We start from the raw sequence: 26400 nt of genomic DNA on the forward strand, positions 1-26400 counted from the left end.
GTACTCTTCTTAGTCTTAACACTTGGGTAGAGCGGATGGGAGAGAACAATTTTGGATTAGTTGTTTGCGCTTGGCGCCTAGGGTTACATTCAGTGTACATCTTCTATGGTCCATTGAAGGACAGTTTGTGCCTTTTGGTTGGTTTTGAAACCCCAAAGTTATTAAAGTCGTAGCCAAGATGAATCGCCGATTCACGCGATATAGCTGCATGGAGTTTATCGGATTTGGATTGCATTTTGCCAATTGATATGTTTTTGCCCTTGTATACCGTTAGAACCTATTGCAGACCTTAGGCCCCATAAAACAATCCCATGCTGCCCATACGTAAGAATGCACTAATTTAATGGTAATTTTATAAATTATATCAATTTTAGATGAACACAAAAAAGACATGAGTGACGTCAATCATTCCTCTTATGTAAAACATGTACGCGTATTTACGGATTTTTGCAAGGACAGAGAAGAACTTATGCGGACCCAATATCTAAAAATGACGTCATTTTTTTTATTAACATGTGAGATGTACATGAATTTTTAGTAAGGTTAATTCTAACTTTGTCTATACTATTAAAAAAATATGTGCATCTCACATTTTTATTTTTCTGACCCAGTTTAAAGAAAAACTCTTTATCATTTTTGCAATCGGTTCTGCGGAACTCCTCCAACAAGAAGTTCTCATTATTAGCCAAAATTCTGAAAAGTCAATACATTAGATTATACAAATAAATAATAGCCGAGTCACCTGACAAGAAGCTACCTGATAAAAATGGCCACATAACAAATTTAAAGAACACATTCCTATTAGGCTATTACCAAACCTTCATCTTTGTATTCTGCACTCGTTGTCATTGTGCAGTGTGAGATATAAGAAATGAAACGAGGTCAAACGAAAGAGAGCAAGAACCCCACCATGTCCAACAAATGTTGTCTTCACAGGAGCTTTCCTCGTGCGTTATAGATTCCCAAGCTTTCTTTAATCAAAAACCGAGGAGCAAGTCCACTGTTCCCATGAATTTCTGGTGACAGACAAGTGAAGGCTCTGAACAAATCGAATGCGGTCAATTAATATTACTATACATGAGCTATATTTTTTCCTGCAACACGGGCAACCCTGCTAGAAGCCCCCATAGGAAATATGTTCGTATAATAAATATAGCAAAATCAGGAACGACCCAGAAGCATTGCTTGCCCACGAGTCCATCGACTCACTTTTTTCAGAACCCAGCATTGTTTAATTTCTTGGGCAGATTGTAAGTCTTTTTAAGAAACTTTGCAGCAGTTTCATCGTTCCGACAACACAGTACTCGCAAAATCGTGTTTGGTTCGGTGGGACCCCAGTGACCGGAAGTTGGAGGCAACTGAAGCTTAGATTTAGTAGAAGAGCCATAGGTCTCAACAACTAAACGTCTGAATTGCTCAACTAGGCTCTCTGTATTAGTAGAAAATAGAGGGAGGATACTTTTAACTGTGGTTGAAAACTCATCTATTAAATCAGCGGGCAATCCATCACCATTGGACCAAAATAGGTCTGTAAGAAACTTGAAATCCTCCTTTATTATTTCAGAATCTTGTTGAGTGAAAGTACGTGAAGGGCCTCCAGCAAGCAAAACCAACACGAACCCATCAAAAGAAGCTTTCATTACTTCAGTAATCACACGCGTTCTGGCTCTGTCATGCACTGTTGATGAAATAATTTCCAAATTTTGCTCAAGCTCCTGAAGGAAGGGCTCAATCCTAGAAGAAGAAACTTCCCCAACATACAAGCCATCCCAAAGAACATGACTTAGCTCATGGAAGATGATCTTATATGCTATTGCCTCACAGAGTTGTTGGATCCCTTCCACACAAGCAGTTGCTGAAAGCTCAAACCTTTTTCCCGTCTCATTTTCAATATAGTCCACATGAGTGCATTCAGCATTTTGAAGATGAGCAATTGTCCTCTTATCCAAAACTCCCAACTCTGTTCGTATTTGCTGCAAAGTATTAATGCGAACACAAAGCTGGGGTATCCCAAGGGAGTTATCCCCATTTGAAGTTCCAACCTGAGATTTCCTCTTATGTATTATATGTGATTTTTCCTTCTTTTTGAACACACCATGGAACTTTGATCCAGTTGAACATCTAGTCAAAGCAGGCATACTAGGAATGTAAGTATTTCGGGTTCCTGCAGATCAAAGAAAAGAATTGGGGATCATTGAAAAGAGTAATAACTTAAAAATCAATGCATCCATCATTCTCTGGATATGGAATAATACCACAGCCAGACTTGGCCCTCAATATGTAATGTTGAAGACATCTGTCAAAACCAGTCATCAATTCAGGAAGCAGCAATGGATGCATAGGAATTGGCAACATAAAGAATGCATCCAAAGTTTCATCTATGATTCGGAGAACTTCAACAGCAGAAGGAGCAAACCCCTCCTTGTTGGCCCGTGGATTCCATACCTACAGGAAAGAGGTCAGCATGGTTTGGTCAACTAGTAAAAGGATAATTTTCACACTGATCTTTAATGAATGACATAATTTTGGAAATGACTAGGTTGTGTTAATGAAGCTCGGAAGCCAATTGCCACCACATACTACATATAAAGGAAACTAGAAAATGTATTTCAGGCTTGAACAAATTTCATCAACATAAGTTTGACTCAAAATATTTGAAGTTGAACAAAATCAACAAATAAATTAAGGTTTAACTCATAGGTGTTGGAACAAGATACCATAACAGACAAACATTGCTAGCCACTTGGATTAGCAGGTGAAACCATATTCAAGCAAAATGAAGACTTGAACTTGGCTAAAAAGTTTAAATTCTACAAGATGATGCCCAAGAGATTTTACCCATAGTACACAGCATCTTAGATATTCCTAAGCAAATATTTTCACTCCTAAAACTAAAAACCTGTATTCTAATTGTGCAACAAAAGTTTAAACAATGAATAGAGATAAAACACCAACCCACATATACCTAAACCCAATCAAACCAACAATGAAAACAACCTTTTATTGGGTCATCCTCAATATATTAAGATGATATTCGTGCATTAAAGAGGAAACCCCCCCCCCCCCCCCCAACCAAACCCGATCCCTTAACACGCTAACACACAGAAGCACTATATGTACTGCATACCAAAGCTCATTGACATAGCATCAAAAATATATTCTCATCAACAAGCAGAGCACATGGAGATTTCTTATCTGACTCCAGAGTTGTCTGCCTTGTTTTGCTCATCATGCACTTCTTCACTCTTGACCTCCGCATGTGGTCCAGGAGAGAATCAATGCATAATGATGGTGCCATTGCAATACAAATGTGACAGGTATATGACTATTTGTGTGTGTGAGTGGTCACATCCTTTTGAATCTCAGATGATACTGATCACATAAAACAGAAGAAGAAAAAAAACCCATATCTAGGTCGCATAATAATATTAAGCCATATCAAATTTGCATCTGCAGGTGCTGGCTAAATCCAGGCTGCAATAAACTTAGATCAAATTTAAAGAAAATCTATATCTTGAAAATCAACAAGAACCTTCCATCACACACCTCTTGTTGTAGATTTCTGTCAGTCCATTCCTTCAGTCTGTCAACTCTTGTCTTTATCCATGACTTTACCAGATTGACAATTACAGCTTCAGCCTCATAAGGAGGCATCTCTTGTATAATAGACTTCCCACCATCCTCACTGTCCACTGCATCTTCAACTGCAATCTGTACAAGATCTTTCTCCAATTTGTCAGCGGCTCTCAGCACTTGTAGCGTATCAGGTGTCAACTCACTAATATTTGTAATAAATTGCTTCAGCTCATTCCCATAGCAAGAATGAAGGGTAGCTACAGCAACACCTGCTGCAAGAGGGTGCCACCTCTTCAGTATTGGACTAAATATCTCTTTCTCATTAAGAGCCAGCTCACTAGTCTCTTGTGCAAGGATGGAAAGGGCAGGAAGAGGACTGTTCTGGTTCTTAGATATACGCTTGCTTGAGTTCACCTTCTCCATTTTCTGACTTAAGACAAATCAATTAGAACCTTGAGTCATATTTTCATAGTGCAGCTAAGAAGTGAGCTTATTAAAAAACATATATACGTATTCAAACATAAACTGGGGAAAAAATCATCTGGATTTTGTATACCCAAACATTGACTGGGAAAAAAAGAAATACACTTGGAAAATACATATAGGTTAAAGTGCATTGTCAGGATTTCACACCATGCACATGGATACAAATAAAACATACACCTAATAGTCGACGCATATCGTTTATCCCCCATGGACTTTACACTATCTTGAAAATGTCAATTGACTAATGATGATTGACAAGTAAAAAGAATTCAAGGAATAGTAGATTCAAGTTTGGAGGGAATAACAGATTCAGTTAAGGAGAGAAAATGCAATCGTAGGAGTACAGGAGGAAGGATAAATTCAATAAAAAGTTGATTGTGATGAATCAGGTTGGGTGATGTGTCATAAAAAGAATGGAAATGGTCACAAACTCCTCCACAATATTACGAAATTGTGATAAAGATTCAAGTTCTATATCAGAAAGGTGAAGTCCCCCATGAAGGTCTTTTTCTGGAAGCAAATACCTTTAGAGGATTCACTAACCGAACAGTACATCAGAAAGGTGAAGTCCTCTGTGGAAGTCAACTCTGGAGTCAAATACTTTTAGAGAATTCACCAACAGAACAGTTTTAACTGGTGGTTCACTGTCAAAAGCCTACCATATACACATCAGGATCAACAGGTTGTTGGACATCGGTTTCATCTTGTATGCATATTCATATTTAGGGATATCATGCTGAAAGGAAGAAACTTGCCTGAGCAAAAGCAGTGCGTAGCGATGATCTTATATAAGTTTCAACCCTTTCAAAGGTCACATTAACTTCTTTCCTCTTCTTACGATACTCACGAGAGATATCTTCTACCAATATCTTGGCTGACAATACCCCTAGAGAGACAACAATTTGCATTGATTCGATAGTACCACTGTGGAAAGTATCACGGTAAGCAAGAAGCCTTTTCTCTGCCCAGCCCAATACCAAACTCAACGTAGAGCTCAAAATTTTTGATTCAACTGGATCCGTTATTGCCTTGGCGTCTTTCTCAACTTCGATCAACATATTATTGGATGCAAATAGCAGGTCACTTTCTACTTGGCCAGTTACAACATAACGGTGGAATAAAACCCATGAGAAACAAAGATTATGCAGCTTCTGGTTCAATCCGAGGATTACCCAGGTCTTCTTTATGAGTTCTAAAACCTCATCAACATCTTCAATAATAGTTGTTTCTTCATTAATATCAAAACATGAATCTAAGAGCATTTGGTAGAGCCTGAGGTTCAGCGGAAACCCATCTGCCCAGTGGCATGTGTCGGATGTAGATCCATCAAATGATCTGCAAGCAAGAGACGTAACAACACTACGCAAGGCTTGCATTGATTCATTGTGCTTTCCGGTTTCTAGGGGCTTCTCTAGGGCCCCACGAATAATCTGCCGGAGCCGTTGTGCTGCAGTGTCAGTCTTTTCCAGTGGCAGGTGAGGATGCAGAAGAAGTCCTGCTTCCAAAACCTTCAGATTCTTCCTTTGCCAAGCCTCATATTCTTGCTGATTGGGAAAATCTGAAGATTTGAACTGCTGTAATAGCTCAAGTGGCAAAACCATCGACTCTATTCGCCTTCCAAGCTGATTCATGATATAGAAACCAAAAAAATCACCGTACCAGTTTAAAAGGACGCAAGCAAGAAAAAACCAATAAACGATGGATTATAAGCACGTCTCGCTACAATGGCCTTATCCAAATAGGTACAAAATATAAGAACTTTTAGTGCCATTAACCAGTAAACATAACCCCCAAAAGTCAATATAGAAACAAACAAGAGAATAACTTATAAGTGCAAAATTACAAGACGATAATGAATACACAAGGTGCCAGAACTTAAACCTCAATCATTAAATTGATAAGAAAAATAATAATAATTTGGAATCATATATTCTTTGCTTTCACAATGAAGGGAAACCAAACAGTCAATTCAGACAGAAATCCAAAACAAGTTCACAGACACTAAACACAGTCCTCACTTGCGTTTTCTACTTTCAATACTATATTTAGGAATTAAAAGAGAACAAGTTCAATTTTTTATTTTTCCCTCCTTTCATTTCCCTCAACCTTCTCAGCTTCCAAATAGAATCCAAATCACAAAACCAATAAGTAGACCAAAATAAAAATTAGAATTAAAAAAAAACAGTCCAACCCAAGTTGTAAATTTCTCAAAGGGAAAGGTCAAAGTTCTCACCTGCCCAGCAGCGACCCTCAACAGAGCTCTCCTAATTCTCGAATCCGTTTGCTCCGAAACCCTCATCTGCACCCTCATCAGCTCCCCAACCGTCACCGCCTTCTTCACTCGCCCCTGGCTCACCGACTCACCACCACCACTTCTCCTCTTCGACGGCGTCGTTTTCAGCCCCAAAGCCTTCTTCACCCGGCTCGCCGACGACGACAGCGACCTCTGCAGCGACGCCGATGGCGCAAGCGCCGGAGCCCGGTCGGCCTTCTCCGACTGCGGGATGTAGGTCAACGCCCTCGTCCCGGTACTCCGGCACGCCGCGACGAGGATCTCGTAGGCCGTCTCTCGAAGCTCCGAGTCCGAGAAGTTGGAACCCAGGTCGCCGAATGGGCAGGGCAGGTCTTCGACCGGGTACACTTGCTGTTGGTGGTGCTGCATGGGTCTCTGGGGCTCGTCGTGCCTTTTGGAGCCGCCAAGTGAGTGTCTCTTGGAGGATCCCAATATTCTGTCCCTCAAAATACTGGCCATTGTTGGTGCGATGGGTGGGTCAGTTTTGTCGAGAGTGTGTGTCGGTTTTTTGGATTCGTATTGGGTGTGAGAGATGGAAAAGTATAAGGGAGTGGGGTTGGTTTCTGTTATTGTTGCTTGACTTCAAAGAAAACCATGATGGTGTGACAGAGGAAGGAGAGGAGAGGTTGGAGAGTGAATTTTTAGATAAAAAAGGGAGCAGAAAAGTTGACAGTTTTATCTCTTTTTGCTTTGTGTCGCACGGAGAGAAGGAATCTGCATCACTGTATGTTTGTTTGTGCGCCTGTGAGAGAGAGAGAGAGAGAGAAAGAGATGGGGGAATTTGGGAATGAAGGAGGAGTTGGGTGGTGGGTAGGGAGGGGTGGCGTGGGGAAGAAAAGCAGGGGAGAGTTGAAAAAGTGGAGGAGTTGGATATTTGATATAGGATATGATGATATGTGAGAGACACAGATAATGGATGGTCCGAGGTGGGGTCGGTCGTCAGTGGGCCTCTGTAATTCTCAACTTCCTTTTTTATGTTTTATTCAAGTAAAGGGTAAAATGCACTTCCTCTTTTCTTTTCTTTTTCCTTTTTTTTATTTTTTATTTTTTTATTTTATATACTAATAAGCACGATTAATATTATATACCATACCTAATCTCACTGAACTAACATGACAGTACTTATCCGGCGTTAGATCAATCTTTGTTAAACAAAAAACTTAAAGAGTCAATGAACACGGCCACTTCAACCCAATATAATAGAAGTAAGATAGACCATAATGTATAGCATTAGGCATATCAATGAATAATAATATAAGAAAGGTTAGAGTTTTTCTGACTGTGATGTAATGATCACCAATAAAACTGTCATGTGATGATCATTAATAGATTAATATTCAATAATGATCATATCAAATTTAATTGTAGTTTTAAAAGTCATGTCACATTTAAGAGAATTATAAAAATATTTTAATCATCTTTATATCATTACTCAATTTAACTCCACCAATCTAACTTGGAAAATTTTAAGCAGATTATTGTCCCTAATTTGAAGAAAATAAAAATATTGAAAGATATTTTGAGATTTGGCTTTAAAATTTCGTAATCGCGATTTCCACGGAACCTTTCATTTCAACTCAACCTATTTCGGTCTAAAAGCATGTTCCAACGCAATCAACGTTAAATTTCTGGCACCGTCCCTGTCCGTTGAAGGAAGCGGTTGACGCAGAAGAGCGACGCGTGTACGATGGTGATGATGCGCCTTCACTGTTGGCGCCGAAGTGGCAACTGCCAAATCACCAATCTGAACAACCGGATCCCTATTCGCCGCCTTTAACTTCGCGTTTTCCATCCAATCCATGCAGGCTGCAGAGGCAATGAACTTCTAGTTTTCGCATAAATACCGTTAAAATCTAATGACGATTGACGGATTTTTATTTTATTTGATTTTTATTTAAAAAAAAAAAATCAAAAATCCAATTCTAAAGCACCCAAAAAAGAAAGAAAAGAAAATATAGGACAATGATTAATTATCTTTATATATATTTTAGTACTATTTAGTATTTAGCTACCATCCGATGGTTCAATGGTCCAAGAAAATTTTTAAAGTAATCCAAACATGGGTTCGAATATTTATAATAAAAAATCTTAATACGCCTTAAATTTTTATTGATGCTTTAGTGGGATTGAGTAAAACTATGGTTCAGTTAAGCTTAAGGGAGTGCTTGCAGTTCTAATCGTCAAGAGTGGGTAGATCCTATTATGGTCACGCTCAGCTAAAATAGCCACAATTAATTTTACCGGCCTACACTTAAAAAAAAAAAAAAAAATGTATTTACTATAGCAGGAATTGTTGTCATATATATGATGATGATGCATCATGCATTTGCTTCCTCAACCACTACGAAAAGTTGAACCATGAAAGTGGAAGTTAATTTCTCCTTTATAGTTTTGCTAACATAACTGCCAACTTTAGTTTGGCTTAATGTCTCCATCCAAATATCCAATAATCTCCAACAGGCAACCTACCTAGCTACCTTCCAAGGCTATATTTATTTATTTATTTATTTTCCTCATATTTTATCCAACTACCACAAGCCAATTCATTAGATAATTTAGATGTGCTACTTAATTGTGCCCAGATTCTGTTTTTCCTTTAGCTTGAAAGAGTTATAAGATATCAAACTCGATGACTAATAAATTGAAACGTGTATAGTATTTTGTTCTACAACAAAATTAATATTTTGATGAATTTCAAGTGTGTTTTATAATCATAATATGGTTCCTAGCCTCCTTGTTCTTTTACTTTATCGTATGGTCTTTTTCCTTTCTGAGCAAGACAAACCCTACCTTCCCATCCCATAAGTATTTTTCCATACCTTTTTTAGCAAGATGCATGGACCCTATTTTCTCATTTAAGAAACATGCATACCTAACTCTCATTTTCATAAGCTAATCTAAGAGAAGAGGTTGATGAGTAGCAAATAAAGTTTGCTTGTAATTTCAACAAGTAAGAATGCATGTAAATATGTGAATGTGACCTTTTCTTTTAAAAAAAAAAATGACTAATATGGGAAGCCATTTAAAACACGTCACGTTAATTGGTGTAAAATGAATGTGATAAATAAGTATAAAGAGTAACATTGTTTTTTACTATTGAGAAAAATAAATTTATTATTTTAATTGATTTCATTGTCTAGTATAGTCATTAATCATTAGCGTCTCATTAGTTAATCTTATTATAGTCTATATATATATATAAGAAATCTCTTCATAATCAGGAATTCTTACTTGGCTCTTCTAATGAATAAATTCCTCTCATTTCACTAATCAAGGTCGGTTTAAAATTTCATTATATCTATTACATCAACAAAAGGACATAACAAAAAAACACTAGCTATATATAGTTTATTAGTTTATAAAATTAAATCATTTACCTTTTTTTTTTTTTAAGTGTTTAATTTATATTTTTTACTCACTAAAGAGACTGCAATCCAGCTAGCTAGTTCGTTTACTCATGATTTTGAAGCCAGCTAATATACATTAATTCTTAAGCCTTTCTTAGCATCAAAAGATCAATATAATTGTGGAGGTTTCCCAGCACAAATAATTTGAATAATTATCAACGAGAAATTGAAATTTTGATAATGACTAATTTGTCCAAAGAACAAGAGTTCATTCAAGCTATAATAAACCACACAGAAGAAATGGCCTGCAACTCTGCAACTCTGCAAGGCTGTTTCAATTAGTTTGTAGAGTTCTGTCCTTTCAGTTTATTTTATTAACTTCTTTTCTTTTTATTTTATTTTATTATTTTTTATTAAGTTGTTGTCAACCATATATTAATGTGCCAGTTATTTATTTATTTATTTATTTGTTTTTCTATTCAATATGGAAGAAGGGAAAAATGGGCCGTTTTCAAAGGCTTAGGTCATTGATAACACCCTTCATAGAATTATAGTGCTGGTATATTGACATTTGGCTCCAAATATGATCCACAAGATGATTAGGCCAGAGACTTCCTCAAACATCGGTATATGACATCTAAGAGGACTAGTAGTAGTTTTTTTTTAATATTTTTTTAAGAGTCTGTTTAGGATTGCGTTTGAGGAGTCTAAAAATGCTTTTAAAATTCAAAAAGTCTGTTTTAAGAAAAAAGTACTCGTTTGGTAAAAAAAATAAAAAAAACGCTTTTAAGGTCTAAAAAGTATAAAAATAGTCAAAACGTACTTTTGGCAAAAGCTTCAAAATAAAGCTTTTGCCAAAAAGAGTTTTTTTGACTTAAAAGCTCTATTTTTCAAACCCAATCCCAAACAAGCTCTAAATGTACGAAATCAAACTACTTTTTTCTTTACTATTCAAATAAATTCCACAATAGCTTTCATTATCATTTTTCTATTACTTTTTGCTACATTTACTCCCATTTTTTCACTTCTATAGATGGCTTTTAAAATCACCATTAGATATAAGATGGATTTTTATTGTATTTTTATCCACATATAGGTGCAGAATAATGTGTCTCACACCCATATGTGACTTTTAAAACTATCATTAGATATAAGATGAATCTTTATTACATTTTAATCCAATTAATGGTAGTTTTAAAAGTCGAGTATGAAAAAATGGGTGTAAGAAAGTGTAAGTATGTGTAGTATTGCTCTTTAAATCTTTGATGTATCTAAGTATGGGTCAATACTAACATAGAGACTTAATTATAACAAAATGATAGTTTGATGTATTTAAGTATTACACTAGTCAATTTACAAGACTAAATAAAAAATAGTTGTATATTTATCCTTAAATGTTAAAACCGTAAAGAAACACTACTATATTTGCCCCCAAAAAAAAAAAAAAAAAAAAAAAAAAAAAAAAAAAAAACCAAGAGCTATTAAAGCGACATTGTCCCATAAGGCAATTCCACGTGTATGTATGTCCCATGGTGTATCTGCCGTTATAGGTCCAAAAGCTGCCGCAAAATGTTACTACGACGAAAGTCAAATGAAAATGAAAGCCAAGTACAAGTTTCGCCACGCGGTTGACCACTTGTACTCCCGTGGCTCTGCAACCCCTGAGGCGTACACTCGTCTCGTGCTCGAATGCGTCCGAGCCAACGAAGTCGACCAAGCCCAGCGACTCCAACACCACATGGTCCACATGGAGCTTCACTTCTTCCAACCCGACAACGCTTTCGTTCAAAATCGTCTTCTTCATTTGTATGCCGAATCTGGGAAACTTTTGGATGCTCGAAACCTGTTCGACAGAATGCTTACAAGGGACGTTTTCTCGTGGAATGCTATGCTATTTGCGCATGCGAAGACGGGGTCGGTCGAGGATTTGTGGGCGAATTTTGGTCAAATGTGTAGATTACACCTTTGTAATCTACACATTTTTATAATCTACACATCTAATGTATTTCAATGTAGAGTGAGTTTTTAGGGAGTCAAACTTTCTCTGTGAATGGAGAGACAAATTGATCAGATACGTTAACTCACTAGCATACCAATAACATTACAATGATGCAGACCACCATTTCAAAAGAAACAAACCATACAAAGCAAAGATTAACACACACAGATCACTTCACACTTTGACAAACAAACCAGAGCATTTATCATATACTCATTATTTCAGGGAGAAAACAGTCTTAAAAGCTAGATCCACCATACAAGAATTTTCTGAATTAGCCGGAGATCTCAACGGCCTTAGCCTCAGCAGGCTTCTTCTCCTCCTCCTTTGGGACAGTCACAGTGAGCACGCCATTCTCCATGCTAGCCTTCACCTGATCCATCTTTGCATTTTCTGGCAACCTGAACCGCCGCAGAAACTTCCCACTGCTCCTCTCAATCCGATGCCATTTATCATTCTTCTCCTCTTGCTCTCTGTTTCTCTCCCCACTGATCTGGAGCACTCTGCCTTCCTCCACCTGGACCTTCACTTCTTCCTTCTTCAGCCCAGGAAGATCAGCCTTGAAAATGTGAGCCTCCGGGGTCTCCTTCCAATCAACACGCGTGTTCACAAACGCAGAGCTCTGATCACTTGCTGAAGCGAAAGGGAAGCCTTGGAAGGGATCCCAGATGTCCAAAGAAATGGGATCAAAGATGTTTGTTCGTTGGGCACCAAGAAGGCTTGGAATGAGCGACATTGTTGATGAATAAAGATTTATCTGTTTGAGAATAGACAATTAGAAGCTTAGAACAACTCTTGATGATGAAGTCGACGTACAAGTGCATGGTTTATATAGTTTAGAAGGAAACAGTAGAAGGGATTCTGGTTCTTTCTGGTACTCGCTCTTCTGAGCGATCATAGATGGATAGAGAAACTTCTATAACTACTTTCCAGTACTTTCCATGGATCTTCTGACTGGACACAGAAACTTCTATAACCTCCTAGTTGGATTGATCACTCCTTTTTCCCCTGTCAGGCTCTGCACCAAGAACCCAGCCCAAATGAGGTGGGCAGAACTTATTGGACTAAATTTCTATTTGGGTCGGATACAAAAATATTTATAAATGTATTATGATTTTTATAGAGTAATGTTATATTTTACACCGACTTTACCCGAAATAGAAAGTTCTGTATTTTTTGAAGTATCCATTAAATCTACGCCACGAGAGTACGAGACGGTGTGAAGTTTATGATAAAATGAGTGAAGAATAGGTTTATTCTAATTTTAATATAAGATTCTTACAAACCAAAGTAACAATTATAAGACATTTACGACGTCAGTTGCTAAATAATTAAATTTATTTTTTGAATTCAGACCTCTTTGATCTTTATTTTTGTTGTTGTTGATGATATAACAATGCCACGTCACACTATCATGTCATTACTTAAGGTCAATATGTACTTGTAGTTTTTTACTCTTATGTTTTACAAAGCAATATTTTTTTAAAAAATATTAGGGGTCAATAAGTTCTTCATATTTGGTCTATATTCTCCTACAAATTTAATAGATTAACTATTAAATTTGTAGGGTCTACATAAATTTGCAGATCTAATGGTTAAATTGTAAGATGAGGCGAGCCAAATATAGAGAAAATATTGACCCATAACATTTCTTTATTTTTTATTTGCCTAGAAAACTAGATTGGGTAAGTGTTGTGGCCAAATTTACTAATATTTGTTTCTAATATATGTTCCAATATACATTCAAATGTATGCATTCTAAAACATATTGGACCGTCCTCAAGAGGTAGATTAATCGGCTGGGACCACGCCTAATGAAGCGGAGGTCACTAGTTCGAATCTCTTCCCCCCTCTTGTGCAGACATTTCAAAAAAAAAACATATTGGACCAACCCGAGCCCACTTCTAAACCCAGTAGAGTGACCTTGGGCTCTATTAAGCAGCTTTTTCCTGCACCATGTGTAGGCTTGGGCGTCCTTACTTCATGAATGGGTTATGGTTCGGACCATTATCAAACATTCTTGGGATTTTCTAACCGACAAGAAAACAGCAATGTCATGTGTTGGGTCGAGTCCAATTATATTTGGACGGACACAATTGGTCTGTGTTTGGGCCCAGTCCAATTGTATTTGTGTTGGGTCCCAAAAAAAAAACAAAAAAAAAAAAAAACACTGAGAACTCCACTAATTGTAAATATAATATTGGCTCTCCTTTTTTTTCAGTCAAAAGAAAAAGCTGAAGTTATAAAATAGAGAAAACTTGTGGAGGAGAAAAGGCATAATCAGTATTGACTGTTGAGGGTGGGCTCTCTTGATCGACAAGAAAATAAAGAAAATGGTTTTTCTGAGAGTGATTGTTTTAACCCATAGAGATTACCAATAAGTGCTAGTTGGCCATGGGTGACCACGTGGAGGTCTAGTTTTGTGTCTAGTATCTCACAATCACCCGTACAAATTGTGAATGTGATTGTGATTGTGATTGCCTTCCCAATCAAATCATCTCCAACAACTAATCTTTCTTTAGACGTGGTACGGCACCATTGCATTGGTTCATGACCATCCAAATTAGCTGTATCTTGTCATTTTCTTCCAAAATTCAAGTGTTTTTTTTTTTCCAATCCCTTGCCATGGTCTACATTTGTTTGCCTTTTCTTTGTGTCTTCATCTCACAAAATTATGAGCGGAGCATATCTATCTCCTATGTCGTAAACTTTCGCCCAAAATTTTTACTAGACTGCACGGGTTCAGAGTTTATTCTTATGTCACCATTAAAACAACCATAGCTACCGAGATTTTGTTTTACAATCATCAGATTTTGTGGCCATATAGTACCAGTACTACCCTCCTTTACAAGATTTTGTGCTATGGGTAAGATTTATGTGGGGTTTAGATTGCAACCGTGACACATTCCAAAACTTTTGAACACAATAATTAATCAAACAAACAAGCTCTAAAATTTTTGTACACATAAATCACGTCGAATACTTAAGATTGTGACATATCATAAGCCTTGTCTAGACCAGTATCGTCACGTAATTAAGAGCGCCATTCCAAACTTTTGGTTAATATAATTTTCCAACCTTCATTTTTTTAAAGACTACTTTCAAAAAAAAAAAAAGTATGGAATTTTTATTTTTAGAGAAAAAGTATAAAAAACAAACACACTCATTTATATGGGCTTTGGTCGACAGAAGTAGACTGAAAAGGCGCACGTGCAAATATAATTGAAAAGTTTTGTGCAGACGCCGCAAATCCTGTAGCCCCGACAGTCTTCCTCATCACGATAACGCCACAACACCGCCCCACTTTTTACAGCCACGTCTGCTGTCTACCCCCACGGTCAAGATTTTGACCATTTACCCACCACGCAAAATACACGTTGAATCGTTGATGTTGACTAGCTAGTGATATTAATTAATCCTATGGCTCGTTGGACTGCCACGTCTGATCAAAATTGACCGATATGGAGTCGGCATGAAGTAATTGGTGCATCAGGGTGACCCACAGGTCTTGTCTTGAATAAGGACCGTCCATTCCGTATCATAATTCATAAATTAAATTGTATCCGGGGGTAGCTGATGGTCTTTTTCTTGTACTATTCATTTATGTCCAACCTTTTTTTTTTTTTTTTCTCTGTTGAAAGAACCTCGTCTTCCATGAATTACAAGGGAAATATTTTCTGGGGGCCCATGTATCAGTATGGTAGGTGGGCTGAGCCCCAGTATTTTATGGTCCCCCGTATACTTTGAAAACACCTCAATCTAAAGATTCCCCCAATTGTGATTGTCCCCCCTCCAATAAAGTTTCAAATAGTTTGTTTAACAAATAACTCAAATCATAAAAAAAATATTAAAAATAATCTTTTTTACTTACTTTAATACCACATTAAGGTTTTAGAAAATGACAAGTTAATAATTAATCAACCTGATTCTATAGATATTAAATGAGGAATTGAACTGATCAAGTCTTTTTTTATTTTTTTATTTTATTTCTAATCGAATGAGGAAAAGGGCAATAAGGGAGGATCCAGTCTTTCTTGGTTATACTAGTCTAGTCCTTTCTTTTTCTCATGATGAATAGGAGTTTTCACTTAGCCTTTATGTTATGATCTTTAACGTTCTACTTGATTCAAGTACGGCAATATTATTATTCATGTGTATATAAGTTTTTGGGTACTTTCTTCTTACAAAATTGCGACCTATATATAGAGTAGATTAAAATGTCTTGGTATTATGTGTGGGTTTAGTATTAAACCATTGAATATTGATAGGTGAATGCATGAAACTGTCAACCGATAAAGAGCTATTATTGTGTTAGTGTTGATAGAGTGGATAGTCGTACACATTGGTTGCCGAGCATGGTGATATGTTACGATTTTAAGTGTCCCACTTAACGTTTTTTTTTTTTATTAGGTGTATCCAAGTTTCACCTATGGGCCAAGCAGCATCCAGGATCCACCCCACATTGTATGTTGGCTGTGATACACTAGCGTAGAGGCTTGGCCAGGATCCACTAGACTAATTTCTCTACCCAATAGCCTGCACCACTCAGAGCATTGACTGTTGAATCTCAAGCCTTTGGCCTGGGTGGCTAGCCCCAAATGGGAGGTAGCACCCAACATGATTCGAACTTGAGATCATGAAGGAGCACACCCCAAGATCCCAAGCTCTTCACCAACTTAGCCAACCCCTCGGGATTGCCCCACCTAACTTATGTACGACAATATTAATTGTGTGTATATCTACCAAGGTTTATGATCACTTTACAAACTAATGCTAAATACACATAATCATATATTTCCTACAAGATATGACATACTTTACTGTTAGAAAAAGAAAAAAAGAATTGTCCGTTTTCTAAACTCTTTTGAGTATACAAACAATCATTATATATATGTATATATATATATATATATATATATATATATCTCTTGGAGGAAAATTTCTAGTTACTCCCCTAATTCAACAACTAAACCCAGATTAGAATTTATACTCTGCCGACGGCCGTCCATGCCATCCACATCGTTTTCCTTAAAAACGTACGAAGACAGACAGCACATCGTTGTCGATTAAATGAAATGTCAAAAAACATGCTAAAAAAGATATGAGCATTACAGCCCTACTAAAAAGTAGCCAGTAAAGTTAACCACAGTGAAAAAAATTAAAGTTTCTTAGACATACTTCAAATCTTTCGATCGTTCCTGCACGCAGCAACTGCATGTGTTTAACTTTCTTAAATACTTTCTTTCACGTTGAAAACGATATAACGAAATTCGCCACGTAAATTACACGTTAAGAAAGTCAGGCCAAAACTTGCTTTCCAGACAAATTGCACTTTGCTTTCTGCAGCCTGCTCATCAGTTAATTAATATTGCTTTGTGGGTCCATTCATTTGTACGTGCATAATATGCGTCATCATATCCTTAATTCCTCTGTTTAAATTACATAATAATCTCTCTCTCTCTCTCTCTCTCTCTCTCTTGGAACAAAGCACCTCAAACTCAGAATATGTCGCATTCTTTCAATATATTGTTTGCATGAACAATCTTTTCCTTTGATTACGAGTCAACGACTATCATAATAATTACACATTTCGTGGGACCATAGTGAGCTTTGAAGCACATCTTAAAGCGCTATGAGCCAAATCCTTTCAAAAAGATTATAGCTTTATTACATGAACAACATTTCCCTCAATCACATCGTGATTATGCATGGGTCGTGACTCGTGGGTCCGCTTAATTAGTGAGCTTTGAAGCACTTGTTAAAAGCCTACTCGTGAGTCGTGACTTGTCCCTAAATCATAGCGTCATAACCCGTCAATTATCAGGGAAAACAAATAATAATCCTATTCTCTTAATTTATTTTGATTGAAATAGAGAAGACCCAGATCAGTATTTTGGTTTGTCGGTATTTTTGAAAATCTTTTGACAGCCGCAAATCTTGAAAAAGTATCATGAGTATATACGTTTTTAATAAATACGAAAATAAAGGAGGGACCCTATGACTTTTGAGTCCGGTGTGTAGGGCAGTGAAGGAGAGTCTAGGGGTTCAAGAGAAACGCACGTGGAGTGACCATTTTGCAATGCCGACAGACGCTGTCAATGGGTCAGTGTCCGCCACCACCGTCATTCACTGCTTCACTGGCCTCGGCTACAGTGACAGCTACGCAGAACGGTTCCCCCGGCGACGGCGCGGCCCCTCCATCTCCATGCATGTGCATCAGTGCATGCATCATGTGCATTCATGTTCTTTTTGGGTTTATTAATTTGTTATATATGCATGTATATTTTATTTATATGCTTAATGGTTTGTGGGCTAAAGTGACTTTATGGCATTTATCTGTCATGTTATTTTTGATGAATGTATTAATGTTGTGGAACTTGAGGTCAAAAATTCACGTGGGTCTTTATTGATTAGTTTCTTTCTTGATTTCGTTTTTTTTTAATAAAATCAAACAAAAGTACAAGTACAAAAGACAAAGCCAATAAAAAAAACGAGGCTTCAAAAACAGTACTACCACGGTGGATTTTTGTTACAATCAAGGAGGAGATCTAACAAGAAATACAAATCAGTAAAAATGCTGCCAGTTCAACGGGTGGTAGCGGTCCAATGAAAAATATTGCGAGCAGGTCGATTCGCGCCCTCTAAATCTTGGTGACAGCTTCTAAGGCTTATTTGAAGGCTTAAGAGTGGAGTTTATTAACAGTAAGAGTAATATGTAGCTTCTAAGGCTTTAATCGTGAATGTAGGTCATAAAATATTTTCCTTCGACCAAAGTTTCATCTTCTCCCAATAAGTGACGGGTGGTTGTCAAAGACTAGGGGTGTCAAAAATTACTGAAAAACCGAAAAACGGGAAACTGGAGACCCAGTTCCAATTTTTGTTTGGAAAAACCAAAAATCGGGCACTCCAATTCCGGTCCCCGGTTTTTACCGAGTTACCAAAACCGGGTGCATATATATATATATATATAAAATTAAATTAATATATATAAAAACTGGTTACCGAACCGGGGTCCTGGTTCCCCCGGTTCTGGGAACCCCGGTCCCGGTCCGGTTCCCCTGGACCGGGTACCCCAGTTTCGGTTCCCCTGGACCGGGTACTCCAATTTTAGTTCCTAGTTTTGGCCAAAAATTGAAAAATCGAATCGGGTTGACACCCCTATCAAAGATGATACAACTGTTCTTCGATGCTATGCCACCATACTTGAGTTTGCCCCTTAAGTTTCATCTTGACAAATTGAACCCGTCATTCCTCATTTTGAACCATGCATTCAAAGTAATCGTCAAGTGCCATGAGCCAATCTTGAAAAGCATCATAATCTAGTTTACTATGAAAATCTTGGAAATAAACTTGCATACACTTAGTAATATATATCATCATTGCCATAGTCCTCCGCTCGGCAAAATTAATTAAGAGGACGAAACACACTAGAGTAAATTTTTCCCCACATTTGTCATGAACCTTGAAGTTACTTAATTTTGTGCCAGACGTACGATTGGGTAAAGATGAGACATTTGCATCTCGTCTATGCACTAGCCTCAGGAAAGGAAAGTTTTAGCCGAGTCTACATAATTTTTCTGTACCCATTAGAAATTCATTAATATGATCAATGACTCCCTTCAACAAAAATGCTATGCGCCTCCCTCACTATTTTTGTCAAAATATATATAGTACGACCCCTAAATTATGTGGCTGCATGCATTCTTCAATTTGGACTAGAAAATGTAACAGTTAGTGGTGAAATAACATATACCTTCTTTTTTTTTTAAAAAAAAAAATCCATCATCATCTTCTTCTTTTCATTATTAAGTTCTGTTTACATATATGTATATATATAGGATTTTATGCAATTTATGTATCCCTGTATGTGACTAGCGGTTCCTGTATTGCTTTTTAAGAAATAGTAAAATCTTGCTGAAAATCTATAAACGTAGTCTTTAGTGGTAAATCACGTAAATCTCTGTGTTTTGTGATTACTTGTTTCTACGTTGTTATTTTTCGCATTTCATTGATTCTGAAAAATATGATAGGTTTTCTAACACCGGCAAGTGACATGATGGAAGAGGCTACTAGCGAGGTGGTGAAGGTGGCTAGCATATAGAGAGGAGGAGTTGGCCGGAGCTAAGGTTATTGGGTTGTGACAAAAAGGAGGAAGAAGAAAAAAAAAAAAAAAAAAAACCAAGGAAGACGACGAGGAAAGAAGAGAGAAACCTCATGATTGTGCTAAGGACTGCTTTCATCATTCTATATAGTCGGCGGGGCCTGTCGTTACTTCAAATCTTTATGATTATGGAGTTCCTATATATAATATAATATAATTAATCTGCTGCATTGCATTGCATTGAACGTGAAAAATGATTGCAGACCAACAGTAATTACTTTAAATGGACATCAAATCGATAAGGGAAAAGTGTGTAGGAAAGAGTAAGAGAAAGAATGATGAAATCATGGACTTAGCCAAGTAAAGAGATCGTGTTCACTTCAATCAATGCTGCTTGATTAATCCATGTATTCGAATGCATGCATGCCTCTTGTATAGTGTGGTTCATATATGTTATATATAATGATTCTTTTTTTTTTTTTTTTCTTTTTTTTTTGGGGGGGGGGGGGGGGGGGGGGGGTAAGTGAAGAATTTGTACGTATTGGTTTCAGGATATAATTCTCATGTTGTAATGAATTTATTTGATTTAACCAAATACTGACGAGAACTTGTTTGCTTTGTGTGAAACACGTTGTTGATCGATGAGAAAGAAGACATGCATGTACCATTGCATGTACAAATACATTGGACTTGGACAAAACACGAATGCTTTCTGTAATGGGGTCAAAAAGAAGAGAATATTCCAAGTACACCTATCTTTTTGCTTTCAAGTTTCAATTATTTGAGCAAAAATTAGGAGATCGATGGAGACGTAGTATAATGCCTGCATTGAACTGCTGTTAGTCTTAATGCTATATTGTATTATCCAATTGGTCGAAAAACTTGGTGCTTAAACCTTAATTCATGCAAAACAGAGACAGTGATAGCAAATATGCCCCCAACCATGGTTCATTTTATCTATAACGTGTGATTTATGGTCGAAAAAGCTAGTGTTTTAATTCTAAAGGGAGACAGCAATATGACATATCCCTCCCCTAAAGAAAAGAAAAAAAAGAAAGAAAAGGCTAGCTAGATAGCAACAATTAATCTAAAGTTGACACTCAAAGCACTAAAGCTAGCAAGGAATCTAATTTACGTGTTCTCAGGTTCACTTGTTTTACAGAAATAATGAATAAATTCCAAAAAAAATAATAATAACAATAATAAAAGAAGAAGAAGAAGAAGGAGAATCACAATCTTTACAAGATATACATTACATAAATAAATTTAATAAAACTTAAAGAGTTAAACACTTGTAACAGTTTCAAATGAACAACTAATCCAAGAAATTATCATGATAAAATTAGGTAAATAAATTATCACCTGAACCAATTACTCAACCCTACCTCTTCAGTTTTACAATTTATTAAACGTAATTGGGCCACTGTTTTCCCTCTTGAACTTGAACTTTCTAAAATTAATGACCTTAGAATAATTAATTATCTCCAAAGTTTTTCCCCCAAATTTGCTTTTAAACCAGTAGATATTAATAAACCTAATGTTTTTATGAATTTATCCTCGTTGATACTAATTGATCAGTTATCCTCTCTCATATAATTCTTGCGAATTTGATCTCTATGAATCAAAAATTGTTTATTCCAAACGCACAATTAAGCAATCATATTACTCCTTCATAGTGCAATAAGTCATATATAATAATTATTACTCCCCAATTCTACAATTACTATTATTATGTTGATACTTGGTACCATGCCTTCCTCTACCAAAATAACCTTTAGGCTGAAATTACTCAACTTCCCACTTGGTTTTATCAATGGTGGAATGCTTTTGAAGCCCAAGAGATTATTCTCCCTCCTCGTTTAATAACAGGATCCAGCTTATGTACTGTAGTTTTAGCACATATTCTGTAATTGAATGAACAACCATGATTGTTTTGGGCTATTTTTAACCCAAACGTCACCATTTTAAACTCTGAGGAGACTTAACCAAACGTTCGAAAGATTTATTGTTTGATGCCATTTAAAAGTAGCGGGAACATCTCTTTTCAAAGCTAAAGTGGATCTTGCTTTCAACCCCTTAAAACCACCACCACCACCACCACCGACCCATCACCATCACTCCGAACGGGCATGCAGGTGCTTGCCTTGGTGAGATCTAAAGGGACCTTTTTTTGTTTTATGGGTCTTCAATACCATCAATGGATCTCTCCCACCGTGTACAGCACTTGAGGGAAATTCCTGAAAATTTATCAAAAAATTACCAAATTCCTTCACCTCTTGCAACTTTTCCAAAATTATTGCCATTTTATTTACATCACAAATTAAAGATCGAGTCACACTCAAGTTCAGTTAGCCTATGCAATGTCCAAAGAATAATATTTCAAAAGACAATTACTCGAGGTTATTAATTATTGAGATACCACCATGGCCTCGTGATCAGTTTCTCCATTATTTCAAACCCTGTCTCAATCTTTCTTTTTTTGTAGTATTTCAAAAAATCATTTCCTTTTCATTGTCATCTTTCAAGTTTTGTACGATAAACTTTATTCTCCACCAATAAAAATTAATTACTTTAATTAAGTTTTCTCTTTTATATTGTTACTACAAAATCTGTTGATGCAAGCATTTCAATGTATTTCTAAACTATTAATTTGCAGTATACAAATAGTAAATGGCAGTCCCTAACCTTGAGACATAAATTTCCTCTAAATTTGGTTGGAATAATTTTTTTTTTTTTTTTTAATTTATTCTATGAAATTGTGCAAGGAAATTTATGTCCGCATATATAACGGTTCCATTTATGGTCGAAAAAAAGCTGGTGCTTAATGCAAAAGGGAGATACGAATAGGACATCCCCCCAACCCCCCCCCCCCCCCCAAAAAAAAAGGAAAAAAAAAAGGCCAGATAGCAACAAATTAATAATGTAAAGCTAACACTCAAATCACTAAAGGTACCAAGAAATGGAGATAAGAGTTTGATTTAAGGATAAAATAAAGATTCACAGTGTCCATGTAAAACAATGGAGCTTGAAAGGGAAGTCCCAACAGCTTTTCAGTATGTTTTAGGCCTTATTTAGATGCGCGTTTGAGAGGTTTAAAAGTGAATTAACACTTAAAAAAATTCGTTTAAAGAAAAAAGTATTTGTTTGATAAATAAATTGAAAGCAATTTTAGGGTCGAAAAAGTCTAAAAATGGCTAAAATATAGTTTTGGCAAAAGCTTAAAAATAAAATTTTTGTCAAAAAAAAGTTTTTTTTGACTTAAAAATACTTTTTTGAACGCAATTCCAAACATGCTCTTAGCTAGTATTGTTTTGGCTAAAGAAGTTTGTTTAATTTTTAAAAATCGTGCCTATTTTTAAACTTTGTAAACAATTTTTCTAGTTTGAATTTTTCATTCTCAAGTCGTCATACTACTATTTTCCTTACAACCTAAACTTTAAAAAGAAAAAAAAAATGGTTAAAAATATTTTACGTTTGATTAGATGGAGTTTTAACCATGTGTTGGGTGAGAGAATATATATGATTGAGTTAATAGTTCCAATATTAAAGGAGTCATTGTCTAAATTAATGGTCTTGGTTTAAGACAAGATATGATGATTAGGAACTAATGATTTTATCCCCATGAACAAGATTAGACGTCTCACTGTTTTTGTCCATCTTGAGATGTGTGCCATAGACTATGATAAGTTGGACTTATAGGGACACCAAGATAAGGTTCAGACACCATCAACATCCTTAAAAACAAAAAGGAAAACAAAAACAAAAAACCTTCTACCTCCTTCTTCACCCTTCTCAATTTGATGAAACTATATTCTGGTGTTATGTTTCTCATTCTTTCTTTTTTGAGAGATCAATAAATGAAGCAAAACAGATAAATCAATAAGTAAAGTAAACAGTACTTCTTTTTGAGGGAAGTATGTGTCCAAATAAGGAAACGTTATGCCGTTATTTTTTCCTTAAGCTTCTCTTTTCCTTTTTCAACCAAAATGTCCTCCAACATCTTAGGTAATTGGTTCATGTCGTGCCACTTTGACAAAAGATTTTCTTGTTTTTATTAGATACAAAGTAAATTTGTTTCGTGGCTAATAAAATAAGGACAATAAACCTGGGCAAGAGTTTGGTTGTGAATTTTTTGTAAGAGAAAAGTGAAAAAAAATTGTTCAATAATAAGAAAAAAAATAGGTTACTTTTTTAATAAAAAGAAGGAAAGGAGAAGAGTGTGTTGCCAAACATATCCCATATTATTCACATCTATTTTATCACTCACTTTACATTAGCCGTCGTGACATATGTTGAATGACCACTTAAAAGAACAAAACATTTTACTTCCATTCAACTTATACAACGTCAACGGTGTAAAGTGAGTGATAAAATGAGTATAAAGTATAGTATTACTCAAAGAAAAATGAGATACAAGGTTTTCTGTGTAATTTTTCACATTTATTTTATATCGGCTAACGTGACATATTTTAAATGGTTAATACTTTTTTATTTTTATTTTTTAAAGTGACTAATTAATACGGAAAAGAGAAATGCTATTGTTATTCCTAGTGTTTTCTTTATTCTACGTGGATATTATTTTCTAAAAAAAAATATGAGGGTCTAGTGGCCATGGGGTAAGTTTTTTTTCATCTTTTTTATAAAACAATATATACATAGGATGAGGAGAACACTAAGAAGAATTGTAGCATTTTTCTATAAAAAATCACTTAAGACAAAAGTCACATTAGCTAGTATGAAATGGCCGTAAAAAAATAACATTACTTAAATTTTCCTCATAGAAAATAAAGTTTTAAGAATATCTTATTTAAGAATCTAAATAATCATAACAGAGTCCAAGGTTTAAGAATCTCTTCTTCTTCTATACGACCACAATTTATTCTCTCTTTTTCTGTCTTTCAGTTACTTGCCTGACAACCTTTTTGTATTTAATTTAATTACAATGTTAGTCATCCTATATAGAGTAAGAAAGTTTAGAGATTATTTGCCATATTTGGAATGTAAAGATCTATTAAAATATAGTCTAGGTAATCAGCAGGTCGCATGTTAGCCATACTGATGGAAGAGGGTGTTCAACGTTGCACAAACATACACATTACTTAAACCATATATTCACATACCACTAGCAAATTTCTTCTTTATTTTTAATTTTTTTTAAAAAAAATCACATTTTTTATTTTAATTACCCACTTTTTTCATTTTTTTTTTAAGATAAAAACATTTCAATCACATTCATTCAAAGATAATACGAGCATAAAACTCTTACAATATAAAGCAAAAAGCTCTGAAGCAACCATAGCCGAAACTACGAGATTACAAACGTCAAAGATACAACCAATCCAATCTCAAACAAGATCTACTAACTCATAACTAATCTTCAGATATTATAATAGATTTGCTCCATAGAGACTCATTCAAATACATCACTTTTTCATTTTTTTTTCTTCAAATTGCCGAGACAGATGCAGTTCATTTTCCTCCAATTTTTACATCCCACTAGTCAAAATAATATTTGGCTAGCTAGTCAAATGAGAATGCTCTTGTAGTAACTCACCAAATTACTCTTTTTCCTCCCATTTTAGCATTGCCCCAATTAGCCAAAATAACATTTGAGGAAATCATGTCATGTTATGCCATGTCTTTAATTAATCTTATTTTTAATAACTAATAAGTGTCTAGAGGGGACAAGAGAGATATTTTAAGAAAGTTTTATGACCTTTCGTTTCCCCATTTAAGTTCAATAAAGTTTTTTTAAACTCAAGCATTTATTATTATGAGTAGCAAGGCTGTCCTATTCATTGCCTTTCTACTTCTAAATTAAGATTTTACGATCACAAACTTTATCCACATTCATATATCTTCTCATCATTTTTTTCTTCGTGTGAAGAATTTTTTTTTATTTTTTATATGTCCGCACAAAAATATGGAGGAGAATTTGAATTAATGACCTCCACTAAATTAGGCGAAAGTCTTAATCGATTGAACTACCCCTTAAGGACGTAAATGAAAATTTTTTATTCTTATTAGTATAACGAAAATTAATTTATTGCTAGGCGAAAACACGTTTACTATTGTATTTTAAGAAATGCTAAACACTCAAACCATTTTTTTTCTAAATTCCCTTTTTTAAATGATTTGAACCGCACAATTGAAGAAAAAAAAATCAAATCTAAACTTATTTATTTATGGATTCGTCGAGATCATTCGAGAAAAAGTGAGTTAAGTTGTTTAGCATTTCTCCTATGTTTTTTTATGGGAAACAGTCGAACAAGACACCATCGTACCAATACAATGGACTTGCAACGTATGCTTCTCTAATTTGTCAGAACGAAGAAGATCCAAATTTTTCGTACGATTTTACACGTTAACGTACAAACACCCACACACACACACACTCTCTCTCCTTTTTAAGGAGAATCCAGAAGAGGTAAAGCAGTAAAACCTTGCATTGACCTGAGACAGACAGCTGTCAATACGACATAAGCAGCCGCCCCCCCCACCCCCACACACAAAAAAAAAAAAACAAAAAACAAAACAAAAACAAAAAACAAATAAAGAAAAGAAAGAAACAAATGATGTAAAGGTGACACTCGAAGCA

General features: G+C 35.7%; 2 protein-coding genes across 2 annotated transcripts; both read right to left on the reverse strand.

The window, feature by feature from the left end:
- Positions 1-657: 657 nt before the first annotated feature.
- Positions 658-7213, reverse strand: LOC132165418 (Gls protein (DUF810)). Its single transcript, XM_059575966.2, has 5 exons — positions 6296-7213; positions 4818-5684; positions 3547-4002; positions 2256-2445; positions 658-2164 (listed from the first exon to the last, which is right to left on the reverse strand). Exons 1-5 carry the CDS (start codon positions 6812-6814, stop codon positions 1215-1217), a joined length of 2982 nt encoding a protein of 993 aa, XP_059431949.2. The 5' UTR covers positions 6815-7213; the 3' UTR covers positions 658-1214.
- Positions 7214-11769: 4556 nt separating this feature from the next.
- On the reverse strand, positions 11770-12680 carry LOC132165821 (17.5 kDa class I heat shock protein). Its single transcript, XM_059576503.2, has one exon. The coding sequence runs from the start codon at positions 12435-12437 to the stop codon at positions 11976-11978; it is 462 nt and encodes a 153-aa protein (XP_059432486.1). The 5' UTR covers positions 12438-12680; the 3' UTR covers positions 11770-11975.
- Positions 12681-26400: the final 13720 nt, after the last annotated feature.

This window comes from Corylus avellana, chromosome 11 (assembly GCF_965113065.1).
Source record: "Corylus avellana chromosome 11, dhCorAvel1.hap1.2, whole genome shotgun sequence".
NCBI lineage: Eukaryota > Viridiplantae > Streptophyta > Magnoliopsida > Fagales > Betulaceae > Corylus > Corylus avellana.